General features: G+C 43.6%; 2 protein-coding genes across 9 annotated transcripts; both read right to left on the bottom strand.

Moving 5' to 3' along the window:
- Positions 1 to 1,646: 1,646 nt before the first annotated feature.
- Positions 1,647 to 7,753, bottom strand: LOC125010012 (mitotic spindle positioning). Its single transcript, XM_047588366.1, has 5 exons — positions 7,654 to 7,753; positions 3,948 to 5,652; positions 2,598 to 2,989; positions 2,427 to 2,465; positions 1,647 to 2,297 (listed from the first exon to the last, which is right to left on the bottom strand). Exons 2-5 carry the CDS (start codon positions 5,650 to 5,652, stop codon positions 2,208 to 2,210), a joined length of 2,226 nt encoding a protein of 741 aa, XP_047444322.1. The 5' UTR covers positions 7,654 to 7,753; the 3' UTR covers positions 1,647 to 2,207.
- Positions 7,754 to 9,587: 1,834 nt separating this feature from the next.
- Positions 9,588 to 22,626, bottom strand: palm1a (paralemmin 1a). 8 transcript variants are annotated; one of them, XM_047587380.1, is made up of 10 exons: positions 22,095 to 22,320; positions 19,733 to 19,799; positions 19,301 to 19,381; positions 17,296 to 17,423; positions 17,125 to 17,206; positions 16,542 to 16,563; positions 16,420 to 16,464; positions 16,159 to 16,224; positions 11,978 to 12,109; positions 9,588 to 11,587 (listed from the first exon to the last, which is right to left on the bottom strand). In XM_047587380.1, exons 1-10 carry the CDS (start codon positions 22,292 to 22,294, stop codon positions 10,926 to 10,928), a joined length of 1,485 nt encoding a protein of 494 aa, XP_047443336.1. In that variant the 5' UTR covers positions 22,295 to 22,320; the 3' UTR covers positions 9,588 to 10,925. The 8 variants fall into 8 exon arrangements, with proteins under 8 accessions (XP_047443336.1, XP_047443337.1, XP_047443338.1 ...); XM_047587381.1 differs by having other exon boundaries at positions 19,754 to 19,799; positions 22,095 to 22,315; XM_047587382.1 differs by having other exon boundaries at positions 19,769 to 19,799; positions 22,095 to 22,294.
- Positions 22,627 to 23,881: the final 1,255 nt, after the last annotated feature.

The following is a 23,881-nucleotide window of genomic DNA, read 5'->3' as shown; positions in this document are numbered from 1 at the left end:
GTTGGCATTAGAAAATAAACTAGAAAATTCCCTCTGGGAAATTTTGAAGGGACTACGGGAGCTAATGCCGAGGGTACCGTCTCTGTCAACATGGGAGTTAGCACAGTTAGCCTACAGTTAGCTTATGGTTAGCACAGTTGGCTAACACGTTTTTCCTGAGTGTATCTGTAATAACATAAAGGTACATGTGTCCCCCCTTTTCACTGGTCTCACATTTGGGCTCACTGTGACAAAACGGTAGCTCGTATCTGAAAAAAAAGCAGACCGTGGGCGTCGTAAGACCTTCCTGAAGACTTTGATATGTTTTTTGTCCTTGTAGAGTAAATATTTTTGACACACTCGCGAGTTACAGACAAAGGTCCTTCTCCTTTTCTCAGAAAATATTTGCATCGAGTGAATGGAGAGCAGACAGGTACTTTACCGCGAACAGAGGCTCTCAGTTTAAATTCTGTACGTCTCACTGCTTTGCCGAGCACATTGTGAGAGACACAACAAGTTTGTCTACAACTGTGGTAAAAATCATGTGTCTACTGTGTAAATTGTGGCCGGGACGAGCATGGAAAGAGAAAAATATCAAGCCATTTCACTCACGTTCTCTCCCTCTAAGTAGCAACATTCCGCACTTTAAAAGGCGCTTTGAGTTTAACCAGCGGATTAGTTTCATCTGGTTTCATGGATGAATATAGCTGGGTATCATCTGCATAGCAATGGAAGTTTATGCCGTGCTTTCTAATAATATTGCCTAAGGGAAGCATGTATAATGTGAATAATATTGGCCCTAGCACAGAACCCTGAGGAACTCCATAGCTTACTTTGGTATATATAGAAGAGTTGTTGTTTACATGGACAAACTGGAATCTGTCTGACAGATATGATTCAAACCCGTCTAGTGCAGTTCCTGTAATCTTGATCACACTTTCAAGTCTCTGTAGTAGAATATTGTGATCAATAGTGTCAAATGCAGCACTGAGATCTAGCAGGACAAGTATAGAGACAAGTCCATCGTCTGAAGTCATGAGGAGATCATTGGTAACTTTAACCAGAGCTCTTTCTGTGTTATGATGAGCTCTAAAACCTGACTGAAACTCTTCTAACAAACCATTCCTGTTTAAATGATCCAGCAACTGATTGACAACAACCCTTTCCAAAACTTTAGAGGTAAAAGGAACGTTGGAAATCGGCCTATAGTTGCTAAAACATCTGGTTCAAGCGTGGGTTTTTTAAGTAATGGTTTAATTACAGCAGTTTTAAAAGACTGGGGCACATATCCTGTTGATAAAGATAAGTTTATCTGATTTAATGCGGAGGTATTAATTCATTATTATGTGAGATTCTTCAGAATTAGTGGAATGACAAATTCTTTCCAGTTTTGGACTGTTCAACTGTGAATTATACCATGGAGCTTCCCTCCCATTTACCACCTTCTTTTTCAGAGGAGCAACTATAAAATCCCGTTCGAAATATGCACATCCGCATTTTAAACCACATCCATATCAGACAGGATGGTTTATCAGGATTTAAATAATTTGTTAATAAAGTTCATACTAAATCAGTGGATGGAGGACAAACATGGAATGGAGATTTTTATGTGTGTGTGTTTTTTAACTGTAGATGAATGACTTAAGCATCAAAACTACAGACACAAGTTGATGTTTTTATACCTTTAATGATCTGAATTTAAAGTCAGGAACATATTGTTTGTCTGTGGAGAATCCTTCACTTTTCAAACTCATCTGGACTCGTTGTGTTTCTAGAAGATGTTGAAATCCTCTAAGTTCAGCTCTAAATGTCTTGTGGAGAGTTGAGCTTTTTATCACCTGAAAGTCACAGGACCAGAGTCTGGTAATGATGTGAGACCCTCCTGGACCTGGTCCTGGAGGAATCTGTTCTGATGCTGTCTCCATTGAGAATCCAGATGTGTTTGAGAAGCTTAAACCAGTTTGATTAAACATGATGTGAACAGACGTTCTGAGCTCAAATCATTTTAATTTCTTTAGAGACTTCCTGTTGTCCTGTGACAAATAAAAAGTCTGTGGATCAAAGTTTGATTTCTGCATGAATCATTGTCTTTGTTTGAGGCTCCACTCAGCACCCAGATCAAAACCACCTGCTTCTGCTGTAGAGTCTGGCTCCCCCTGCAGGTCTGGACCTGTTGCTATATCTGGACCTGGCTCTGGTTCTAGATCTTGGTCCTGGTCCTGGTGGTCTCATTGGTTCTCCAGGTTTGTGAAGACTCCAGCCTCCCAGCGCAGAGCTCGCTGGTTTTTATGTCGAATGACTCGAGTTGACTCCACGACCTGAAATGAGACCAGATACTTGTTTTACTGGAGTAGTTACTGGTTTCCAGTCCACCTCACTGATCCAGATCCAGATCCAGATCCAGGACTCAGAATGTCTCTTAAATGTGGACATGTTGCTTAACGTACCTCGTTGTTGATGTCATCGATTGGTTGGATTCCTGCGTACTGAAAAACAGAGAGAAAACATCTCATCATCTTTATCACCTTCATCATCATCATCATCATCATCATCATCATAATAATCATCACCATCATCATCATCTTTATCATCACTCTCATTATCATCATCTTCCTCACCGCTGCCTCCTCCAGCTTCATTTTGAGACGATGATCCTCAAAGTCCTGAAGCAGAGTCGCCGTCAGACCTCGAAAAGCCAGGGGGGAGGGGGAGGAGGGTTGGGGAGGATGGGGGGTGTAGGATGGGACAGGATCTAGTGAGGATAGGGAGGAGGATGGAGGAAGATGGGGGGTGTAGGATGGGACAGGATCGGGTGAGGATAGGGAGGAGGATAGAGAAAGATGGGGGGTGTAGGATGGGACAGGATCAGGTGAGGATAGGGAGGAGGATCGTGGAGGATGAGGGGAGGAGGATGGGGGAGGATGAGGGGAGGAGGATGGGGGAGGGTTAGGGGAGGAGGGTGGGGGGGTCCAGGGCTGAGCTGTGATGAAGGAATAACGGATGCGTTTGTCTGGAAGGAAGTGATGGAATGTTAATTGCTGATGAAGGTGTTAATTGATAAAAGTGGGCGGGGCTTAGCTGTGTAAATGTTTACCACGTCGGTATCTGTTTTTATTCAGCTGTGAACTCTGAACTGAACAAACCTGTAACTGATTCACTGAACTGGACTTTGTTTCTCTCTGTTACTGATTCTGTTTCTACACGTGACTCATGGATCATTTCCATGAGACATGGAGACATTGAGACAGAGACGGTGAGAGACAGAGACACAGAGACAGAGACACAGAGACAGAGACACAGAGACAGAGACACAGAGACAGAGACACTGACACACTGAGACTAGATTTAAAGTGCAGACGAGTCATTTATTTCACCTAATACCTGTGCCTCTACCTGTCCTCCTACCTGTCCTCCTACCTGTCCTCCTACCTGTCCTGAGTCATGGTTTATGTGTGAGTGGTAGTAGAAGATGAGATGAGACGCTGGATTTGTCTAATGAACCAGAGCTCCCTAAAACCCACGTCTTCTTCTTCTTATCTCTGGAGACCACGCCCTGATTCGACTGGTTTTTACTGTTTACTGTAATTGTATTGTTTTTATTGCATCTATTTATCTTTTTACTTCTCGTTTATTTCCTGTGCCCTCCTCTGAACGTAAAGGAGCTTCATGAATAACCCTTGATCCGGATCCAGATCTAGGGTTTGGTAACTCTGCATCAGAGACATTTAAACTGAGCCCGTGACGTCTGTGAGGACTCTTTTATGCCGGGTCAAAGTTTTGTGAGGCCTTTACTTTCTCATTTGAACCATAAAACTGGGATAGTGACTTTAATGATCCTCTGGACTCTGGTCTACAGCCCCCACAAACAGAACCAGGTCTAGATTCACAAACGTCAGCAGGAACCAGATTTAACTCAAAATGTTGAACAACACAAGCACCAATGTTTTGGACTTTTGAGGACAACGTACCGGTCTTTACTGGGGGGTAGAACTGGCTGACTGCCTTCTTGGTGGCCTGGTCCACCAGGGGAGCTGGAGAGAAGAGAGGCTGCTTTGTTTCCTGGACCGTTTTCCTGGACTCCCTCAGCTCCTTCAGCTCCTGCTCCCGTCTCAGAAAATCCTGGATCTCCTTCTCGATGAAGTCTGAAGCTCCTCGTCCTCTGGTCTGAAGGCCGGTGGACTCCGTCCAGGACGGGTGGCTGGACGAGGTCGCGTCACTTAGACCAGTTGGAGTCGCAGCGAAGGAATCGGTTTCTGTTGTTTGGGCGAACTTGGGTTCTTCAGGGTGCCTGTGAGGACAACAAGGAGACAGGAAGACATCGTCCATTCCAGACTCGAACTGAGGTCTTTCTTCGGTCCTGTTGTTCCCGACAGACTCCCTCCTCATGTCGAACACCTCCTCTGAGGGATGTGGGCTGGATGGTTCCAAGATCCCTGTCTGTCCCTGAGGGTCCTCCTGAACCTCTCTGTGGACAGCGAAGCTGACCCGGTTTTTGTCTCTGGGTCTTGGTGAGAGGAGCCGTGTGGTCTTGATCTCCACCATCTCCGCCCGCCCGTCACTGTGTTTCAGACCTCGAGACCGTCGCAGGTTTTCCTCACGTTCCTGGGTTAAACGGATCTCCCTCTCAATGGGGGTCTCACAGGCACTCGTGGACCTGGTCTTGTTTGCTCCTTCGTCCACAGACAGCTCCTCCAGACCAGAGTCCAGGTCATCAAAGACGCTGCTTTGCCGACTCAGACTCTCCTGGACCATCATCACGTCCCTCTGTGGGGACCACTCACCTGGTTCTGGGGCGGTTAACCCTGATGTGTCTTTGCTTGTCTCTGACTGGGACATGTCCAGACGTGTCCTAGAGGACCTGAAAGGACGGAACAGAGCAGCCAGCCGGTCCTTCTCCATCTTCAGGAACTGTTGTCGGACTGCGGTGAAGTTGATCTTGTCTTGGTCGATGGACCCAGGCTCAGCTGTACCTGGAGTGGTCCTGACAGGACTGGACCCTGGAGACCGGCTCAGATCCAGGTCCTCCAGAGGGTTCTTCTTGGGCGCTTGGCTCCGGATGATTTCCTTGCGGAGCTGCTTCTCTTCTTCCTCCGCGACCACCGTCCGCTGGTTGGTTGGGTCCAGTTTGTAGCGCGAGTCTCCGTTTGTCTCTGAGAAGAGACTCTCTGGCTTCCTGCTGCTGGTGTAGGTCTGTAGTTTGATTCCTTTGTCCTCCTTCAGGGTGGACAGCTGGACCTGACGCTTCGGAGACACCATCCAGGCCTCGTTCAGCTCGGCCTCAGGACTCGCCGGGTCCTCCACGAATGAGTAGAAGCCGCAGAGGGACCCGGTGCTGCTGCCTCGGCTGCTCGGACGCCACTCTTCACCGTCCTCTCCATCCAGCTCCACGTGGACCAGCTGAGACCCAACAACCACGTCCCAGGACTCGTCCCCCTGCAGGGAGGACACGACCCCCGAGGACTGAATGGCGCCCTGGCCGGGGGCGGGGCCGGCCATAGAGCGCAGGTCGGAGGGTTGCAGGAGGGGGGACAGGGGCTTCAGCACCCACCTTCTCGGGCTGGTGTCCATGTCCACAGGGGACGCTGTGGAACTGAGGGAGGGAGGAGGCTCAGACGGAGGAAGACGATGGACTGAGAGAGTCACAACGTCCTGATGAGAGCCTGAGGACAACATCTGAAACAACAGGAAGGACGGTTACTACGGCAACAACAAGAAGGACAGGACGGTTACTACGGCAACAACGAGCAGAGGACAGTAGCTATGGGAAAAGCATTGAGGGCAATCTGTTACCATGGTAACGACAGAGGGGACTGGCCCTGTGGTTTCCATATCAACACAGGACAGTGGTTACTATAGAAACAAGTAGTTTTCAACAGGGACTGAGGTCACATGACTCCGTCCGTTAATAAACGAGGAAATGACCGAGTCTCTGATAATAATACTACAACACAAAGTCAGATGATGCTAACGGCTAGCAGTCTGACAGTGTGTGATGATGCTAACGGCTAGCAGTCTGACAGTGTGTGATGATGCTAACGGCTAGCAGTCTGACAGTGTGTGATGATGCTAACGGCTAGCAGTCTGACAGTGTGTGATGATGCTAATGGCTAGCAGTCTGACAGTGTGTGATGATGCTAATAGTTAGCAGTCTGACAGTGGGTGATGATGCTAATAGCTAGCAGCCCCACAGTGGGTGATGATGCTAATAGCTAGCAGTCTGACAGTGTGTGATGATGCTAATAGCTAGCAGTCTGACAGTGGGTGATGATGCTAATAGCTAGCAGCCCCACAGTGGGTGATGATGCTAATAGCTAGCAGTCTGACAGTGTGTGATGATGCTAATAGCTAGCAGTCTGACAGTGGGTGATGATGCTAATAGCTAGCAGTCTGACAGTGTGTGATGATGCTAATAGTTAGCAGTCTGACAGTGGGTGATGATGCTAATAGCTAGCAGTCTGACAGTGTGTGATGATGCTAATAGCTAGCAGTCTGACAGTGGGTGATGATGCTAATAGCTAGCAGTCTGACAGTGTGTGATGATGCTAATAGTTAGCAGTCTGACAGTGGGTGATGATGCTAATAGCTAGCAGCCCCACAGTGGGTGATGATGCTAATAGCTAGCAGTCTGACAGTGGGTGATGATGCTAATAGCTAGCAGTCTGACAGTGTGTGATGATGCTAATAGCTAGCAGTCTGACAGTGGGTGATGATGCTAATAGCTAGCAGTCTGACAGTGTGTGATAAGGTCTGCGCCTCCGGAGACGTAGCTGCGTTCAGCTGATAATAAACCAACGGCTCTGAAAGACGACATACTACTCACCACTACGCTAAGAGGCCGCGGTCACAGTATCACATGATTAGACCAGAATGTGTACAAGAAACAATAACAAAGTTAACAGGAATATAGTAATAAAAATGTACAAAATTAACAACTCTGAGAAATAAATAGAGAAGACAGAAACATCAAGACATTCTTTGTGAACAGAGTGGTGGTGATTAAAACTGCTAAAAGTGGTAAACTACATTAGCACAACACACAACATGACCTGAGCTTCAATCATAAGTTTCAATGAAGTGATTAATAGATGATTAATCGATGATGATTAATAACCCCGACCCTATCGTTAACGAAAACTAAGAAATTAGTTTTATCTGATTACTAAAATCTCATTTTCCAGATGGTTTGATTATTTCACAGGTGTTTTTATTCATTTAACAGGTAAATAAACTCATAACACAGTAAAAGTAAAAACCGTGAGCAGATCAACAAATAAAAAAGTTCACAGATGACAAAAACATGCAGAGAGGCAACAGTGTCACTGGACTGAAACGGGCAAATGAAATATGGCGACAAGGTTAGGGTTAGGGTTAGCCTCACAGTGTTCCTGTAGCTATGGCAGAACCAGACCAGAACCAGAACCAGAACCAGAATCAGAACCAGAATCAGAACCAGAACGATTTATTGTCATTCTGCCAAACGGTACAACATTATTTGCGTGTGCAACACCTAAAAGATACTAACACACATAGACCCACACATTCCACATCTACAATCAGTCAGTTCATTAATAAGTTGAAGGAATGAGACAGAAAACGACTCAGACTAATGTACAAACACAATCATTTACCCTCACATTCATTTTTATAATGTTATTTTTTCGTTCAGTTTCTTACCTCAGATCAGTTTCCTTTCACCAACTCAAACTGAAGAAGAAGTGACTGATGAGGCAAAGGTCATGTTCTACTGGCCCCGCCCCCGAACACAGGCCCCGCCCCCGAACACAGCCCCCCCCCCCAGGCTGTGTTTCTAACTTTAGATGAGGCCTCATGTCAGAAAACGTGGAGGAGTTGATGAAAGACACACTGACTGATAGATTTCTAGTATTATTATTATTACAGTATTTATTACAGTTGTGCTGCTGGTACCAGTTGTGTAATGTTGGTGACAAACTAAATGTGGAGTCTGTCGCACTCTGCTGGACAGACACTGTAAACAAACCCACCTGTTTATGCATTTATTCGTCTCACCTTTGTCTGCTGGTCCAGACTGTGACAGAGAACCTGCCATGGGGGAGTGTAGCCGAACATCCTCTTCATGGTCTGATGATGGTGATGATGAAGGTGTCACTCAGCATTTAGACAACAACACAAACAGGAAGTCATCTTTGATGCATCATTATGTTCATTATTATTGTTGTTATTGTCAGAAGTTTGTATGTTTTTCATGTGTCCCTGCTGCTTCAGGGGGAGGAGCTAAAACTCTACATATCATTACATGTCATTACACTAACGAATTAAAACAGCTGATGCTGATGACATCACACAGGTAAGAACAAATAAACATGACTCACCTGCAGAGTCGACTCCACCGACGAGGGAGGATCCACAGCACGCGGGCAGAGTGTGTGTTAGCATGTGTGCGTGTGTGTGTGTGACTTTGGCCATTGTGAGATTGTTGCTGGTCAGCAGCATTCCTGACACATTCTGCTGCTCAGCAACACACACACACACACACATTAAAACACACACACACACACACACACACACTAAAAAAACACACTAACGCACACACACACACACACATTAAAACACACATACATACACACACACTAAAAAAACACACTAACACACACACACACTAACACACACACATTAAAACACACACACTAACACTCACACACACACAAACACACACTAACACACACACACATTAAAACACACACACACACACTAAAAAAACACACTAACACACACACACACTAACACACACACATTAAAACACAGACATATACACACACACTAAAAAACACACTAACACACACACACACACACTAAAACACACACACATACACACACACTAAAAAAACACACTAACACACACACACACTAACACACACACATTAAAACACACACACACACACACACACTAAAAAAACACACTAACGCACACACACACGTACACACACACACATTAAAACACACATACATACACACACACTAAAAAAACACACTAACACACACACACACTAACACACACACATTAAAACACAAACACTAAAACACACACTAACACTCACACACACACAAACACACACTAACACACACACACATTAAAACACACACACACACACACTAAAAAAACACACTAACACACACACACACACTAACACACACACATTAAAACACAGACATATACACACACACTAAAAAACACACTAACACACACACACACACATTAAAACACAGACATATACACACACACTAACACACACACACACACTAACACACACACATTAAAACACAAACACTAAAACACACACTAACACTCACACACACACAAACACACACTATAACACACACTAACACTCACACACACACATTAAAACACACACACACACACTGAATCAAGTCTCTTTTTATCATCAGAACCTTTTCCTCCAGCTTCATCCTGTGGTGCTGATCCAGTGTGGGACCAGGACCAGGACCAGGACCAGGACCAGGACCAGGACCAGGACCCGGACCAGGACCAGGACCAGGACCCGGACCAGGACTAGAGCCTCCAGCTTTAAAGACACAAACGTCTGAACAAAAAGCTGCGACACTCAGAACACGGAGCCAGGAGGACCTGGGTTTGAAGCCTTTAATGACAGAGCAGCAGTGAAATAACAGAGTCACACGTTTCATCAGAGGTTCTTCTCCAGAACTGATGCACCAGGACCACGTTCCTGGAGGGACCTTCGACCACACACAGACTGAAAGCTGAAGAACAGGGTCAGAGCAGGTTCCTCCAGAACCAGGTCCAGGTGTCATGTGACCTCCAGGCGGTAAAGACCTGAACCGTCCACCAGACATTCAGACCCGATGACGTCTGAGGTTAGAGTGGAAATGTAAAATAAATATTAACAGACTCGTTCTATGTGAGGAGGAGTTTAATGTTTCATCTTTAAACTCACACATCAGACGTTTAACTCCTGGACTCAAACATTTACTGTTCAGATTATTTATGTCGTGATAAAGTGAATGAAGCTCAAACTAAAGTCAGAATTCACATAAATAAAACTCCTCCTCATGTTGTCACATGTCTACGTCCTGTCACTGATGAATAAATATGATGTGATGTTTATTAGTATTATTATTATTACCACTGTTTTAATGCTTCAGTGAACACGTCCTCATGTTCGTCTATTTGTCCAGTGAATGTATCTGATCTTATTATTATTAGGAGTCAAAGATCCTCGAACATCTGTGACGTCAGAGGGTTTTTCATCCAATAAAGAGCCTGGAGACGCTTTCAAACATTAAACCTTTCTCAGCGTTTTTAGGAATAAATCGTCAGGAGTCAGGATATTTGTCTTCTTCCCTCGGTCTCGTTGGATTAAAGACACGAACACAAGGACGAGTCCAACATCACATCAGCTGTTTGAAGGAGCTCAAGCTGTAAATGTAGACGTGAATATAGTCGGTCTGCATCCAGAGTGAGGAGGACAATGTTGATAGAGGTTTTCTGTGAGGACGACAACATTTCACTGGACAGAGAAAACGGTCTGAAGCTGGATGATGGAACGTCACAGTGTTTCCTGGACTCTCAACATCTGGAAGAACCTGAACCAGTTGACTCATCTGGATGATCAATCAGAAGGTTCTGGCAGCAGGGACCTCAGGGTTTAGACATGAAAGAGGAAATGAAGACAAAATGGAGAAGAGGAGTAAAAATATCAGCACTGCGTCGCTAATGCTAATGCTAATGCTGCAGCTGGAAACATGAGGAGTACAAAAGTAACAAGGCTTCAAGAAAATAGAAAAAGTAAAGAAAGTGTTTATAAAATTGATGGGAATGAAGAACAGGAAGTGATGTCATGATGTTAGAGGCGGAGCTGCAGGCAGTGGGAGGAGTTAAGTTCCTGTAGTTTAGAGTCTCGGCCCTTTTTATTTTCATATTATATTCATCACATGATGCTGCAGCACTTACACGGCTGCTTCTCCTTCTTTATGGGCGCCGCTCCTCCCCTGGCCTCCCCCGCCGTCTCCTTCTTTATGGGCGCCGCTCCTCCCCCGGCCTCCCCCGCCGTCTCCTTCTTTATGGGCGCCGCTCCTCCCCCGGCCTCCCCCGCCGTCTCCTTCTTTATGGGCGCCGCTCCTCCCCTGGCCTCCCCCGCCGTCTCTCGAGGTTTGGAGGTCGGCAGCTTGCTGATGGCGGCGGGAGGAGTTGGTTCTTGATCCGTCTCTTCTGCCGGTGGCGTCTTCCCGTTGTCGATGTGCACCAGCTCGGCCTTCACCGTCCCCTGCAGCCCCAGCACCTTCTTGGTCTCAGCCTCGTCCTCCACACTCTGGTATCCCATGAACACCATGGTCACCGGGTTCTCAGCACTGGCCTCGTCCACGCTGGGCTCGCCGCCTGGTTTGGCCTCCAGCCCCGTGATCTCGGCTGCAACCAGGGGAACTGACTCAGGAACTGAGTCTGGACCGAGCTCCTCCTGGACCTCCACCGTGGGGAGAGAGGGGACAGTAGGCGACATCATGGAGGCTTCGTCTGCTTTGTGGATGAGCTCCTCGACCTCGGTGGAGCTGAGCAGGTGGACGCCGTCTTCACCGTTCATCTCATGGACCACTGAGGAAAAGATGGTACCAGGGTCAGATCCCAAAGTTCCCCACTGATCTCCAGCTGACGGACCAACAGACTCTGACTTAATGTTCTGGAGACGTTAAACTATTGGAGCTCAAACTAAAACACTCAGAGACGACTTGAGTTTCCTTCTGCTGGAGACGTCAGCTGGTCTGAACTGACCCTGATGAAGTGGTGAAAACATGAAGGATAAACATGGACATACCACGAAGACATGTGTCAGATTTACTTTAGTAGACAGATACTTTTAAACTGCTCCAACATGAACAATAATTAATAATCTGATATCACCATGAACCATCTAAATCAGCAGCTGACTTCTCGTGAAGCGTCTTCTGTTTTATTTCTACTTGTGTTTTGACTTGCTCATGTCACCTTTCTGCTCGTCTTCGTAAACTTTGACCCCTTGGCTGGAGAGGTCAACAGGAAGTGTGGTGTTAGTGGACAGAACCCTGGTTTCCCCCGTCACTCGGTCTCGTTCTATCTTAATCTCCACTGAGTACATTGCTGGGGGGATGTTAGAAAACAGAAGCCTGAAGAGCAGCTTAACAGACAGAAAGTGAAACACATGAAGCTGGAAGAAGGGCAGACAGAAACAGAGAGTTGTTAGAAACAGATGTTAGAAAGTGACGGTGCACAGACCTGGGACAAGTCTACATCCACCTCAGGGTTTCATTCTGGATTCATCTTTTGTCACAGTGACCCAGTTCTTCTGGAGGCCACCTGACATTCGAATGTTGCTGCTACGTGATGCGTCAGACATCAATGTTGAGCTGGTTTCAACCAATTATGTGTGTTTGCTTCACCTGTTCCGTCAATATCTGTTCCAGAAAACCCCGTCAATAACGCGTGAATAACACCCGATAGTAACAGCGGTAATGCTGTGGTGAACATGTAGTAAACATGTAGTAAACATGTAGAAAACGTGTAGTAAATGTGTGGTAAACATGTAGTAAACATGTGGTAAACATGTGGTAAACATGTAGTAAATGTGTAGTAAATATGTAGGAAACATGTAGTAACCACTGTAGTAAACATGTAGTAAACATGTAGTAAACATGTAGTAAATGTGTGGTAAACATGTAGTAAACATGTAGTAAACATGTAGTAACCACTGTAGTAAACATGTTGTAAACATGTAGTAACCACTGTAGTAAACATGTAGTAACCACTGTAGTAAACGTGTAGTAAACATGTAGTAACCACTGTAATAAACATGTAGTAAACATGTAGTTACCACTGTAGTAAACATGTAGTAACCACTGTAGTAAACGTGTAGTAAACATGTAGTAACCACTGTAATAACCATGTAGTAACCACTGTAATAAACATGTAGTAACCACTGTAGTAAACGTGTAGTAAACATGTAGTAACCACTGTAATAAACATGTAGTAAACATGTAGTAACCACTGTAGTAAACATGTAGTAACCACTGTAGTAAACGTGTAGTAAACATGTAGTAACCACTGTAGTAAACGTGTAGTAAAAATGTAGTAACCACTGTAATAAACATGTAGTAACCACTGAAGTAAACATGTAGTAAACATGCAGTAAACATGTAGTAACCACTGTAATAAACATGTAGTAAACATGTAGTAACCACTGTAGTAAACATGTAGTAAACGTGTAGTAAACATGTAGTAACCACTGTAGTAAACATGTAGTAAACATGTGGTAAACATGTAGTAAATAGTGTTAAACATGTAGTAAACATGTAGTAAATGTGTGGTAAACATGTAGTAAACATGTGGTAAACATGTAGTAAATGTGTAGTAAATATGTAGGAAACATGTAGTAACCACTGTAGTAAACATGTTGTAAACATGTAGTAACCACTGTAGTAAACATGTTGTAAACATGTAGTAACCACTGTAGTAAACATGTAGTAAACATGTTGTAAACATGTAGTAAATGTGTGGTAAACATGTAGTAAACATGTAGTAAACATGTAGTAACCACTGTAGTAAACATGTTGTAAACATGTAGTAACCACTGTAGTAAACATGTAGTAACCACTGTAGTAAACGTGTAGTAAACATGTAGTAACCACTGTAATAAACATGTAGTAAACATGTAGTAACCACTGTAGTAAACATGTAGTAACCACTGTAGTAAACGTGTAGTAAACATGTAGTAACCACTGTAATAAACATGTAGTAAACATGTAGTAACCACTGTAGTAAACATGTAGTAACCACTGTAGTAAACGTGTAGTAAAAATGTAGTAACCACTGTAATAAACATGTAGTAACCACTGAAGTAAACATGTAGTAAACATGCAGTAAACATGTAGTAACCACTGTAATAAACATGTAGTAAACATGTAGTAACCACTGTAGTAAACATGTAGTAAACGTGTAGTAAACATGTAGTAACCACTGTAGTAAACATGTAGTAAACATGTGGTAAACATGTAGTAAATAGTGTTAAACATGTAGTAAACATGTAGTAAATGTGTGGTAAACATGTAGTAAACATGTGGTAAACATGTAGTAAATGTGTAGTAAATATGTAGGAAACATGTAGTAACCACTGTAGTAAACATGTTGTAAACATGTAGTAACCACTGTAGTAAACATGTTGTAAACATGTAGTAACCACTGTAGTAAACATGTAGTAAACATGTTGTAAACATGTAGTAAATGTGTGGTAAACATGTAGTAAACATGTAGTAAACATGTAGTAACCACTGTAGTAAACATGTTGTAAAACATGTAGTAACCACTGTAGTAAACATGTAGTAACCACTGTAGTAAACGTGTAGTAAACATGTAGTAACCACTGTAATAAACATGTAGTAAACATGTAGTAACCACTGTAGTAAACATGTAGTAACCACTGTAGTAAACGTGTAGTAAACATGTAGTAACCCCTGTAATAAACATGTAGTAAACATGTAGTAACCACTGTAGTAAACATGTAGTAACCACTGTAGTAAACGTGTAGTAAACATGTAGTAAACCACTGTAATAAACATGTAGTAAACATGTAGTAACCACTGTAGTAAACATGTAGTAACCACTGTAGTAAACGTGTAGTAAACATGTAGTAACCACTGTAGTAAAGGTGTAGTAAAAATGTAGTAACCACTGTAATAAACATGTAGTAACCACTGTAGTAATCGTGTAGTAAAAATGTAGTAACCACTGTAATAAACATGTAGTAAACATGTGGCAAACATGTAGTAAAAGATGTTACAGTGTAAACAAGTTAGAAACATGTAGTAAACATGTAGTAAATGTGGGTAACATGTAGGTAAAATGTGAAGTAAACATGTGAGTAACATGAGAAATGGTAGTAAATAGTAGGAAACATGAAGTAACCACTGTAGTAAACATGTGTAAACATGAGTAACCACTGTAGTAAACATGTAGTAAACATGTTGTAAACAGTGAGTAAAGTGTAGTGGTAAACATGTAGTAAACATGTGTAACCACTGTAGTAAACATGTTGTAAACATGTAGTAACCACTGTAGTAAACATGTAGTAACCACTGTAGTAAACGTGTAGTAAACATGTAGTAACCACTGTAGTAAACATGTTGTAAACATGTAGTAACCACTGTCGTAAACATGTAGTAAACATGTTGTAAACATGTAGTAAATGTGTGGTAAACATGTAGTAAACATGTAGTAAACATGTAGTAACCACTGTAGTAAACATGTTGTAAACATGTAGTAAACGTGTAGTAAACATGTAGTAAACATCTAGTAAACATGTAGTAAATGTGTCGTAAACATGTAGTAAATGTGTAGTAAACATGTAGTAAACGTGTAGTAAACATGTAGTAACCACTGTAGTAAACATGTAGTAAACATGTAGTAACCACTGTAGTAAACATGTAGTAAACATGTAGTAAACGTGTAGTAAACATGTAGTAAACATGTAGTAGTCGCTCCCTGGCCCAAGCAGACCTCCCCACCTGCTTAACCCAAACAACCTGGACCTGAACACCACAAAGAACAGGACAGAACCTCTGCACCGAGGTGGACAGAGTCAAGGCTTCAGAGGACAGTGAAGGACAGTGATGGACAGTGGAGGACAGTGGAGGACAGTGGAGGACAGTGATGGACAGTGAAGGACAGTGGAGGACAGTGGAGGACAGTGATGGACAGTGAAGGACAGTGAAGGACAGTGGAGGACAGTGAAGGACAGTGATGGACAGTGAAGGACAGTGGAGGACAGTGATGGACAGTGAAGGACAGTGGAGGACAGTGAAGGACAGTGGAGGACAGTGATGGACAGTGGAGGACAGTGGAGGACAGTGGAGGCAGCCCAGAGGATTGTTGGCTGTCCTCCCCCCTCCTCCCCCCTCCTCCCTCCTCTCTGATGGACAGATCTACACCACACGGAGCCTGAGCAGAGCTCACACCTAATGTAGGATGTAGGGTCCATCATGTCTGTCCTGTCTATTCAACAAACCTTGTTCCATACATGTTTACACTTTACCACTGCTGCGATAAAAATATTTTCTATATTTTCTATATTTTCTTAGTATTAGTATTTTAACTTTAGCTTGTTAATCTTGTAAATAATACTCTCCTCTCTGACTCACCTCTCTTCATCTCCTGTGTCGCTTCTCTGGGTTTGTTCATTCGAGGACTTTTGTGAACTTTGACCTCTGCAGGCACAGAGACAGAGTCAAGACGGAAGCTCTGACAACATCATTGTTGTAATCTGATTGCTACCGGAATGTAATCTGATTACTGCAATCTGACTACAGATTAGGCACTAATCTGATGATTTTAATGTGATTTCATACAGAGTGATCCTCTGATCTGATTACAGGTGTAACTGAGGTCAGCTCCAGTCTCACCTTGGACGACCTGACCTGACGATGCAGCTCTGTGACCTTTGACCTCTGCAGGTGACCAGAGAGAGCAGAGAGGATTCATGGAGACGACACAAAAACAGAGAGAAGAAGAAGAAGAAACTTACCTGTGACTGATCCTGACGCCACCTGGAGGCACAAACAATAAACCCATGAATTCACACCACGCAATCTGACTGACGTAATCTGATTGAAGTAATCTGATTAATGTAATCTGATTAATGTAATCTGACTGACATAACCTGACTGATGTAATCTGATTAATGTAATCTGACTGACATAACCTGACTGATGTAATCTGATTGACATAATCTGATTTATGTCATCTGACTGACGTAATCTGATTAATGTAATCTGATTAATGTAATCTGATTGACATAATCTGATTGACGTAATCTGATTAATGTCATCTGACTGACATAATCTGATTTATGTCATCTGACTGACGTAATCTGATTAATGTAATCTGATTGATGTAATCTGATTGACGTAATCTGATTAATGTCATCTGACTGACATAATCTGACTGACATAACCTGATTGATGTAATCTGATTGACATAATCTGATTAATGTCATCTGACTGACATAATTTGATTGATATAATCTGATTAATGTAATCTGATTGACGTAATCTGATTAATGTCATCTGACGTAATGTAATGTAATAGGATTGTGTGTGTAGACTCACAGTTGAATGTTTTATTGGAGCAGAAGGTGTCGGTTCCAGAATCAAAGCTCTCGACTCCAAACTGACCAGTTCCTGCTCCAACCTGCAACAAACACATTTGTTCTTTTTAAATGTTAGAAATGAACACTTCTCCTCCTTCAGGGAATAATAATGAAATTAATGAAGGCAGACTTGTTGATGGCCTCCTCCAGACTCCTGGTCTTGGCCTCGTCCTGCTCCAGCTGTTTCTTGACGTCGTCCTGTTCAGGTCCAGCAGAGGGCGCTCCGTCCAGAAGCCAGCGCTCCCTCAGAGCCTTCGACTGGACACAGGAAACCGAGGAATCTTAAAACTGACTCTGACACAAGAACATTTATCAAATAACAAATGTTGAGGCCAAAATGAATCTAGTTTAATCTATACTTCATTTATTCATCCCTTCATTTGTCAGCAGGTCCGTGTGTGTGGACTGACTGATAGTTCGGTTTATCCTTTTCTGGATAAAGCAGCGACTGGTGGATTGATCACAGAAATATTTAAAGTCTTTTCGCGGCCTTTTCTCTAACAGTCGGCTCAGAATCAGCTCGTGTGTTTCTGTTTGTTCTTAATAAACTGGCTTCAGGCTGAAGTGACACTGGATGTGAGTGTTTTGTGCTGTTAACCAGCTCAGGCTTCATGTTATCAGTTTATTACAGAGGTCAGACTCTTAAGAATTAATCAGGGACTTAAAGAGAAACTGGTTTCACATCTGATCCTAAACCTCTGGAAACAACATGACATGACGCCACTTTTTATAAGACACGTGTCGGGAAACGTCCTTATCCAGGTAGAATTAGACCAGAACATGTAGAAGAACCAGCAGGAGTCAACAGTAACGCTCACACTAGACCTTAAACTTACTTATTGCACTAATAAATCTTATTTTTGCACAAACCACCACCTCACTGTTTTATTCAATACACATAGTCTATCATAGCAACTCTTTGCTCAGTTTCAGTCATTTTAATCACCTCCACACTGTACGTACACGTTGTCTTCAGATTTCTGTTTCTATACATATTTTTTAGGGTGTTGTTATTTATTTATTTTTTTTATTATAATGTTCTTTTTAAATTAATAATAAGCTTGTTTCTTCTTCTTCTCTCAGTAAACAAAGGTCTGAATCCTGTGATCAGCTGATGATCTCTGCTTCGCCTCCGGACCTGGACCACAACCCCCCCCCCCCCCCCTGAACACAGCCCGTCCTGGACCCTCCGGGCCCTCAGGGGCCTCAGGGGCCTCAGGGGCCTGGTTTAACGTCTCCGGTATTTTCTACCAGTAAACAGACGAGAAAGGAAATCATTGTTGGGTCAGATTAGCCGCTAACTCGTGACATCATGGTTTAATTTGTGTTGCATTCACAGACATCAGGAAATGTCTGCTCCAGGAGCTGAAACTTATCCATCCTTTAAGGAAATAGTTGTGTTGCTTCTGCTCCCATGAAGTTACAACTGCCAGATATCAGAGTCAAATAAAAATAGAATAAAAGTAAAATAAGAAAAAAAATAATAATAACAAATGTAAGATGCATAAAAGAACAAATATTACACAAGTATTCCCACAATACAGAGGAAGCAAATGAATGATAAAAGAGTCTGAAGAGTCTCAACACTCAACAGGAGGAGGATTATCAGATCCTTTTAGTTCAGGGGCCACATTAAGACCAGTTTGATCTCAAGGGACCGGACCAGTAACACAACACAATAATAACCCAGAAGTAACTTTAACATTGGTTTTAGTTCAAAGAAGAACAAGGAGATTAGACAATGTTTAGATCTAATAAAATATCCTTTAAAAAATGAAACATCTTAATATACACTCACTGGCCACTTTATTAGGTACACCTGTTCAACTGCTTGTTAACACAAACAGCTAATCAACCAATCACATGGCTGCAGTTCGATGCATTCAGGCATCAGGACGAAAGGGGACGAAAGGGGATTTAAGTGACACTGAACGTGGTTTGTTGGTTGATGTGAGAGGTCAGAGGAAAATGTGCCGACTGGTCTGAATGAGTGTGTTACTAACGTCTCCTCAGACTGGTCCATTGAGGCGGAGGGTTTGTCCAGGATGGAGTTTATTGAGTCTATTAAATATTTTACATACGTTACATCTACCAGCTGACAGCAGGGGGCGCTGCTCTGTGTGAAGCTGTCTCACCCTCAGATGCTGCAGAGCTCTCCTGTCGTCCTCCAGCTGACGCCTCTTGTTCTCCAGCTCTGTCTGCCACTTCCTCTTCTCCTGAAGCATGATGGGAGATGGAGTCAGACGACAGTCAGCCACACATCAACATTCATTCATTCACTCGTTCATTTCCTGGTTTCATTTGTGTCTTTTATCACTGAAGCTGATTAACTTGATCATCATCCGCAGTATAATTAACACGTGATTAACATGTCATGTGGTTTTCATTGAGCCAATCAGAGAAGATCCAGGAAACATCCTCAGGTCTAATCAGGGTTCTAATTTGGTCTACAAAGTCCCCCCTCTGATCTGGTTTATTAGGAACCATGAAGAAGAACAAGTGTCCTAATGTTTCTAATGTGATGATGTTGATGATGTTCTAATGTGACAAACACATGTTTACATTACGTTCATGTTGTGTTCACTGACTGTAGGTGATCTCACCGCCATGAGCTGCAGTCGGTCCTCGCTCGCCCTGAGACACAGAGAGAGATTAAATGAAGCTGATCCAGGAGTCAGCCCACCACCAGGGGGCGCCCCATGGGTCAGGCTTCGTTAAGCTGCCTAATTAACAGGTGAGTCTCCGGTTAGTGGGGGACTGAACCTTGACCCCACGTCATCATGTGGAGACAGGAGCTAGCGAGTTATAATGAAAGAGCAGCAGAGTAACACAACTAATCTGTTCAATCATCACAAATAGGACGAACACACGGAGGCTTGAACTAACGCTGCTTCACTTAATCTACCTCGGTTTCCGTTGCCCTTTGTAATAAAAAAGAAATGCTTTAAATTATTTGTGAAAAATTTACACAAAATGTACATTTTTTATTATTAAATCTTTGATCTACTTCCTTTAAAGTTAAAGTTACTTTAAAGTTTCATTTTTTACTGAAAACTGTTTGAATATTGTTTTTTTATAAGTAGTGAAATAAAAACACACGTTTTCCCTGGTTTTCCACTCGCTCTGTTTCTGAGTTTCAGACCTCAGTCAGCTGGACCAGGACCAGGACCAGGACCAGGACCAGGACCGGTTCTGATCACACTGTAGAGCCAATCAGAACATGGAGGAGCAACAGTACAGCTGTGTCCTTGAAGGCCTCAGAGACGAAGCTGAGATCCTCCAACATGTGAAGGAAGATGCTGGAAGATCTTCTACCAGGCTGTTGTGGCCAGAACCCTTTTCTCTATCTATCTATCTATCTATCTATCTATCTATCTATCTATCTATCTATCTATCTATCTGTCTATCTGTCTGTCTGTCTGTCTGTCTATCTGTCTGTCTATCTATCTATCCATCCATCCATCCATCCATCTTTCTAACTAACTTCAGTTCACATCTCGAATCATATGAACATGTGAAATCAACTCTAGATGTTTCTCAACACAAACCCAGTAACTAAAGATCAGCTCCATGGAGACCACCCACCACCTCAGAGATGCAGTCCTGCCGTCTCCATGGAGACCACACCCCCACCTCAGAGATGCAGTCCTGCCGTCTCCATGGAGACCACCCACCACCTCAGAGATGCAGTCCTGCCGTCTCCATGGAGACCACACCCCCACCTCAGAGATGCAGTCCTGCCGTCTCCATGGAGACCACACCCCCACCTCAGAGATGCAGCCCTGCCGTCTCCATGGAGACCACCCCCCCACCACCTCAGAGATGCAGCCCTGCCGTCTCCATGGAGACCACCCCCCCACCACCTCAGAGATGCAGCCCTGCTGTCTCCATGGAGACCACCCCCCCCACCTCAGAGATGCAGCCCTGCCGTCTCCATGGAGACCACCCCCCCACCACCTCAGAGATGCAGCCCTGCTGTCTCCATGGAGACCACCCCCCCCACCTCAGAGATGCAGCCCTGCCGTCTCCATGGAGACAACCCCCCCACCACAGACTCTGACAGGAGAAGTTTGTTAACGAGGATCAGTGAGTTCTACAAGAATAACGAACCAATCAGATCATATGAATCATTAAACAGCAGCGTTGCATGATGGGACAGAGAGTTGGCTCAGAGGAAACATCCTCACATTAATTATTCATCATCTGACGGGAAACGGTCTGAGGGGGGACGTCCCTACAGGGGACACGTCCCTACAGGGGACAACTCTGGGACGTTTAACATGAGAGTCTTATTTATCAATCATGGAGCCTGGTCATGCTAGCCGTTAGCTTAGCTTCAGACCCGCATATGAACCACTTATTTATTTCTGCCATCTCAGAGTTCTGGTTCTGATCCATCCAGACCCCTCCCACCCTGACCCCTCCCATTCAGGGAGTCACCTTGATGATGAAGTTAACCAATAATCAGTGACTGGTCCTGATTATTGGTTCATTACTTCTTTAGTTAATTACTTATTGACCAGTTATTGGTCACGTTTAGTTTGGGACGGGTCCAACTTTACGGCAGTGACGGACAGCAGGTCCAGCTTTACGGCAGTGAACGGATCAATATGTCATGGCAGAGGCTGGAGCTGCTCATTGATCTTTGGTGTTCTTCCGCGGAGGAAAGTAGAGACGAGGAGAGAGGTTATCCCTCCGCGGTACCGACCACCCACATCATTACCGGCGGCTCGGTTCCGCTTAACGGAAACCAGAGAGTTTTGTCGCAGCTGCGGCGCCGCTCTGCCGCTCCTGACTCAGCGGTCTGATGCCGCATGCGGCCAGACTGATGTTCCACATAAAAACTTAAGAAGAAGAACAAAGAAAAAAAAAAAAAGACAAAACAGACAAAAAGAAGAAGAAACAACGAGAAAAGAGAGAAATACTCACTCCTCCATCGCTGAGATCAGTCCGCAGCAGTGACCGCTCCTCTGGTCCACATCCGAGGGAGAAAAGAGACCCCGCCCACTGGGGTGGGGTGGGGGCGAGGGGCATGAGAGGAAGAGCAGGAAGAGCAGGAAGAGGAGGAAGAGAAGGAAGAGAGGAGTTTTATTCTGGAGGCGGATCAACATCATGTTCAGTTTGAACATTAATAAGATGAGGATGATGATGATGATGAAGGTGAAGATGAGGATGATGATGAAGGTGATGAAGATGATGAAGATGATGGTGATGAAGGTCAGAGTGATGATGATGATGATGAAGATGATGATGATGAAGGTGATGATGAAGATGATGTAGAGCCAAGATGGCCGCCCTATCACCTCCTCTTCCTGTTGGTCTAGAACTGGATCCAGGTTCTGGATGATCTAGTTCACTCTGCTCCACCTGTTTCATTTTAATCCAGACGCTAACTCCAAACTGTGCTAACATAGCTAGATAGTTAGCTTCGTTAAGTAGCATCAATGTACGTGTCGTTAGCCTAATGTCATAGTAGCTTAAGTCACTTTTAAACTTCCTGTTACATATTGATAAAAATACCAACGTGCTGCTGAAACTTCTAATGGTATTTAATTCAATTCAATTCACTTCAATTCACTTCACTTCACTTCAATTCAGTTTTATTTATATGGCGCCAATAACAACACAAATCGTCTCGATGCTTCACAAAAACCAGCCTGAAACCTCCAGATCAGCCTGAGGGAAAAACTCCCTTAAACAGGAAGAAACCTGGAGCAGAACCAGAACCAGCTCAGTAATAGAAAATAAATTATAAGAGACAGAAAATAAAATGATAAGATATTAGAGGACATGTCCTCAGTGCATCGTCCCCCTGCAGCCTCGGCCTATAGCAGCATCACTAAGGGATGGTTAAGTCCAGCTCTAACTATAAGCTTTGTCTAAAAGGAAAGTCTTAGTCCTGACCTTAAACGTAGAGACTGTGTCTGCCTCCAGAACCCAAACTGGGAGCTGGTTCCACAGGAGAGGAGCCTGATAGCTGAAGGTTCTACCTCCCATTCTACTTTTAGAACCTCTAGGAACCACAAGCAGACCTGCACTTAGAGATGGTAGTGATCTGTTGGGACAATCTGGTTCTATGAGGTCTTTCAGATATGATGGAGCTCGGCCTTTCAGGGCCTTGTATGTAAGGAGGAGGATTTTAAATTCAAGTCTAGATTTTAAAGGGAGCCGATGAAGAGAAGCTAATACTGGAGTAATATGATCTCTCTTGCTAATTCCTGTCAGTGCTCTTGCTGCAGTGTTTTGAATCAGTTGGAGGCTTTTTAAAGAGTATTTGGAGCCAGACAGTAACGAGTTACAATAATCCAGCCTGGAAGACACAAATGCATCAACTAGTTTTTCTAGTTCTAGTTTTCTAGTTTTCTGTGTTCTAGTCCAGCTTCTCCCCCCCGAAGCTGGACTAGAACCCTGCGCGAGGCATCAGCACTAATCAATGAATGAATGAATGAGTTGCTGTGCAGACAGTGATCTACAATCTATAATTTAAAATCTATAATTCATAATCTAGAATCTATAATTTATAATTAGAGTCAACCAGGAACAGTCCTTAACAATAAAAACACTGAAGTCACTCTGGAAGGGCTTTTATTTTGAAAGGGAATCATTGTTAGTGTTTCAATACATGAAAATATCTCCACTGATTGGTTTAAGGCTTCAGGTTCATTAATCTCATTGGTTCAGAACCGTAGACAAACTTCAGAAAGTTCTCACACATG

The sequence above is a fragment of the Mugil cephalus genome, chromosome 6 (genome assembly GCF_022458985.1).
Source record: "Mugil cephalus isolate CIBA_MC_2020 chromosome 6, CIBA_Mcephalus_1.1, whole genome shotgun sequence".
Lineage (NCBI taxonomy): Eukaryota > Metazoa > Chordata > Actinopteri > Mugiliformes > Mugilidae > Mugil > Mugil cephalus.
The sequence above is the reverse complement of the archived record's forward strand: the minus strand, read 5'-3'. Positions and strand labels throughout refer to the sequence as shown.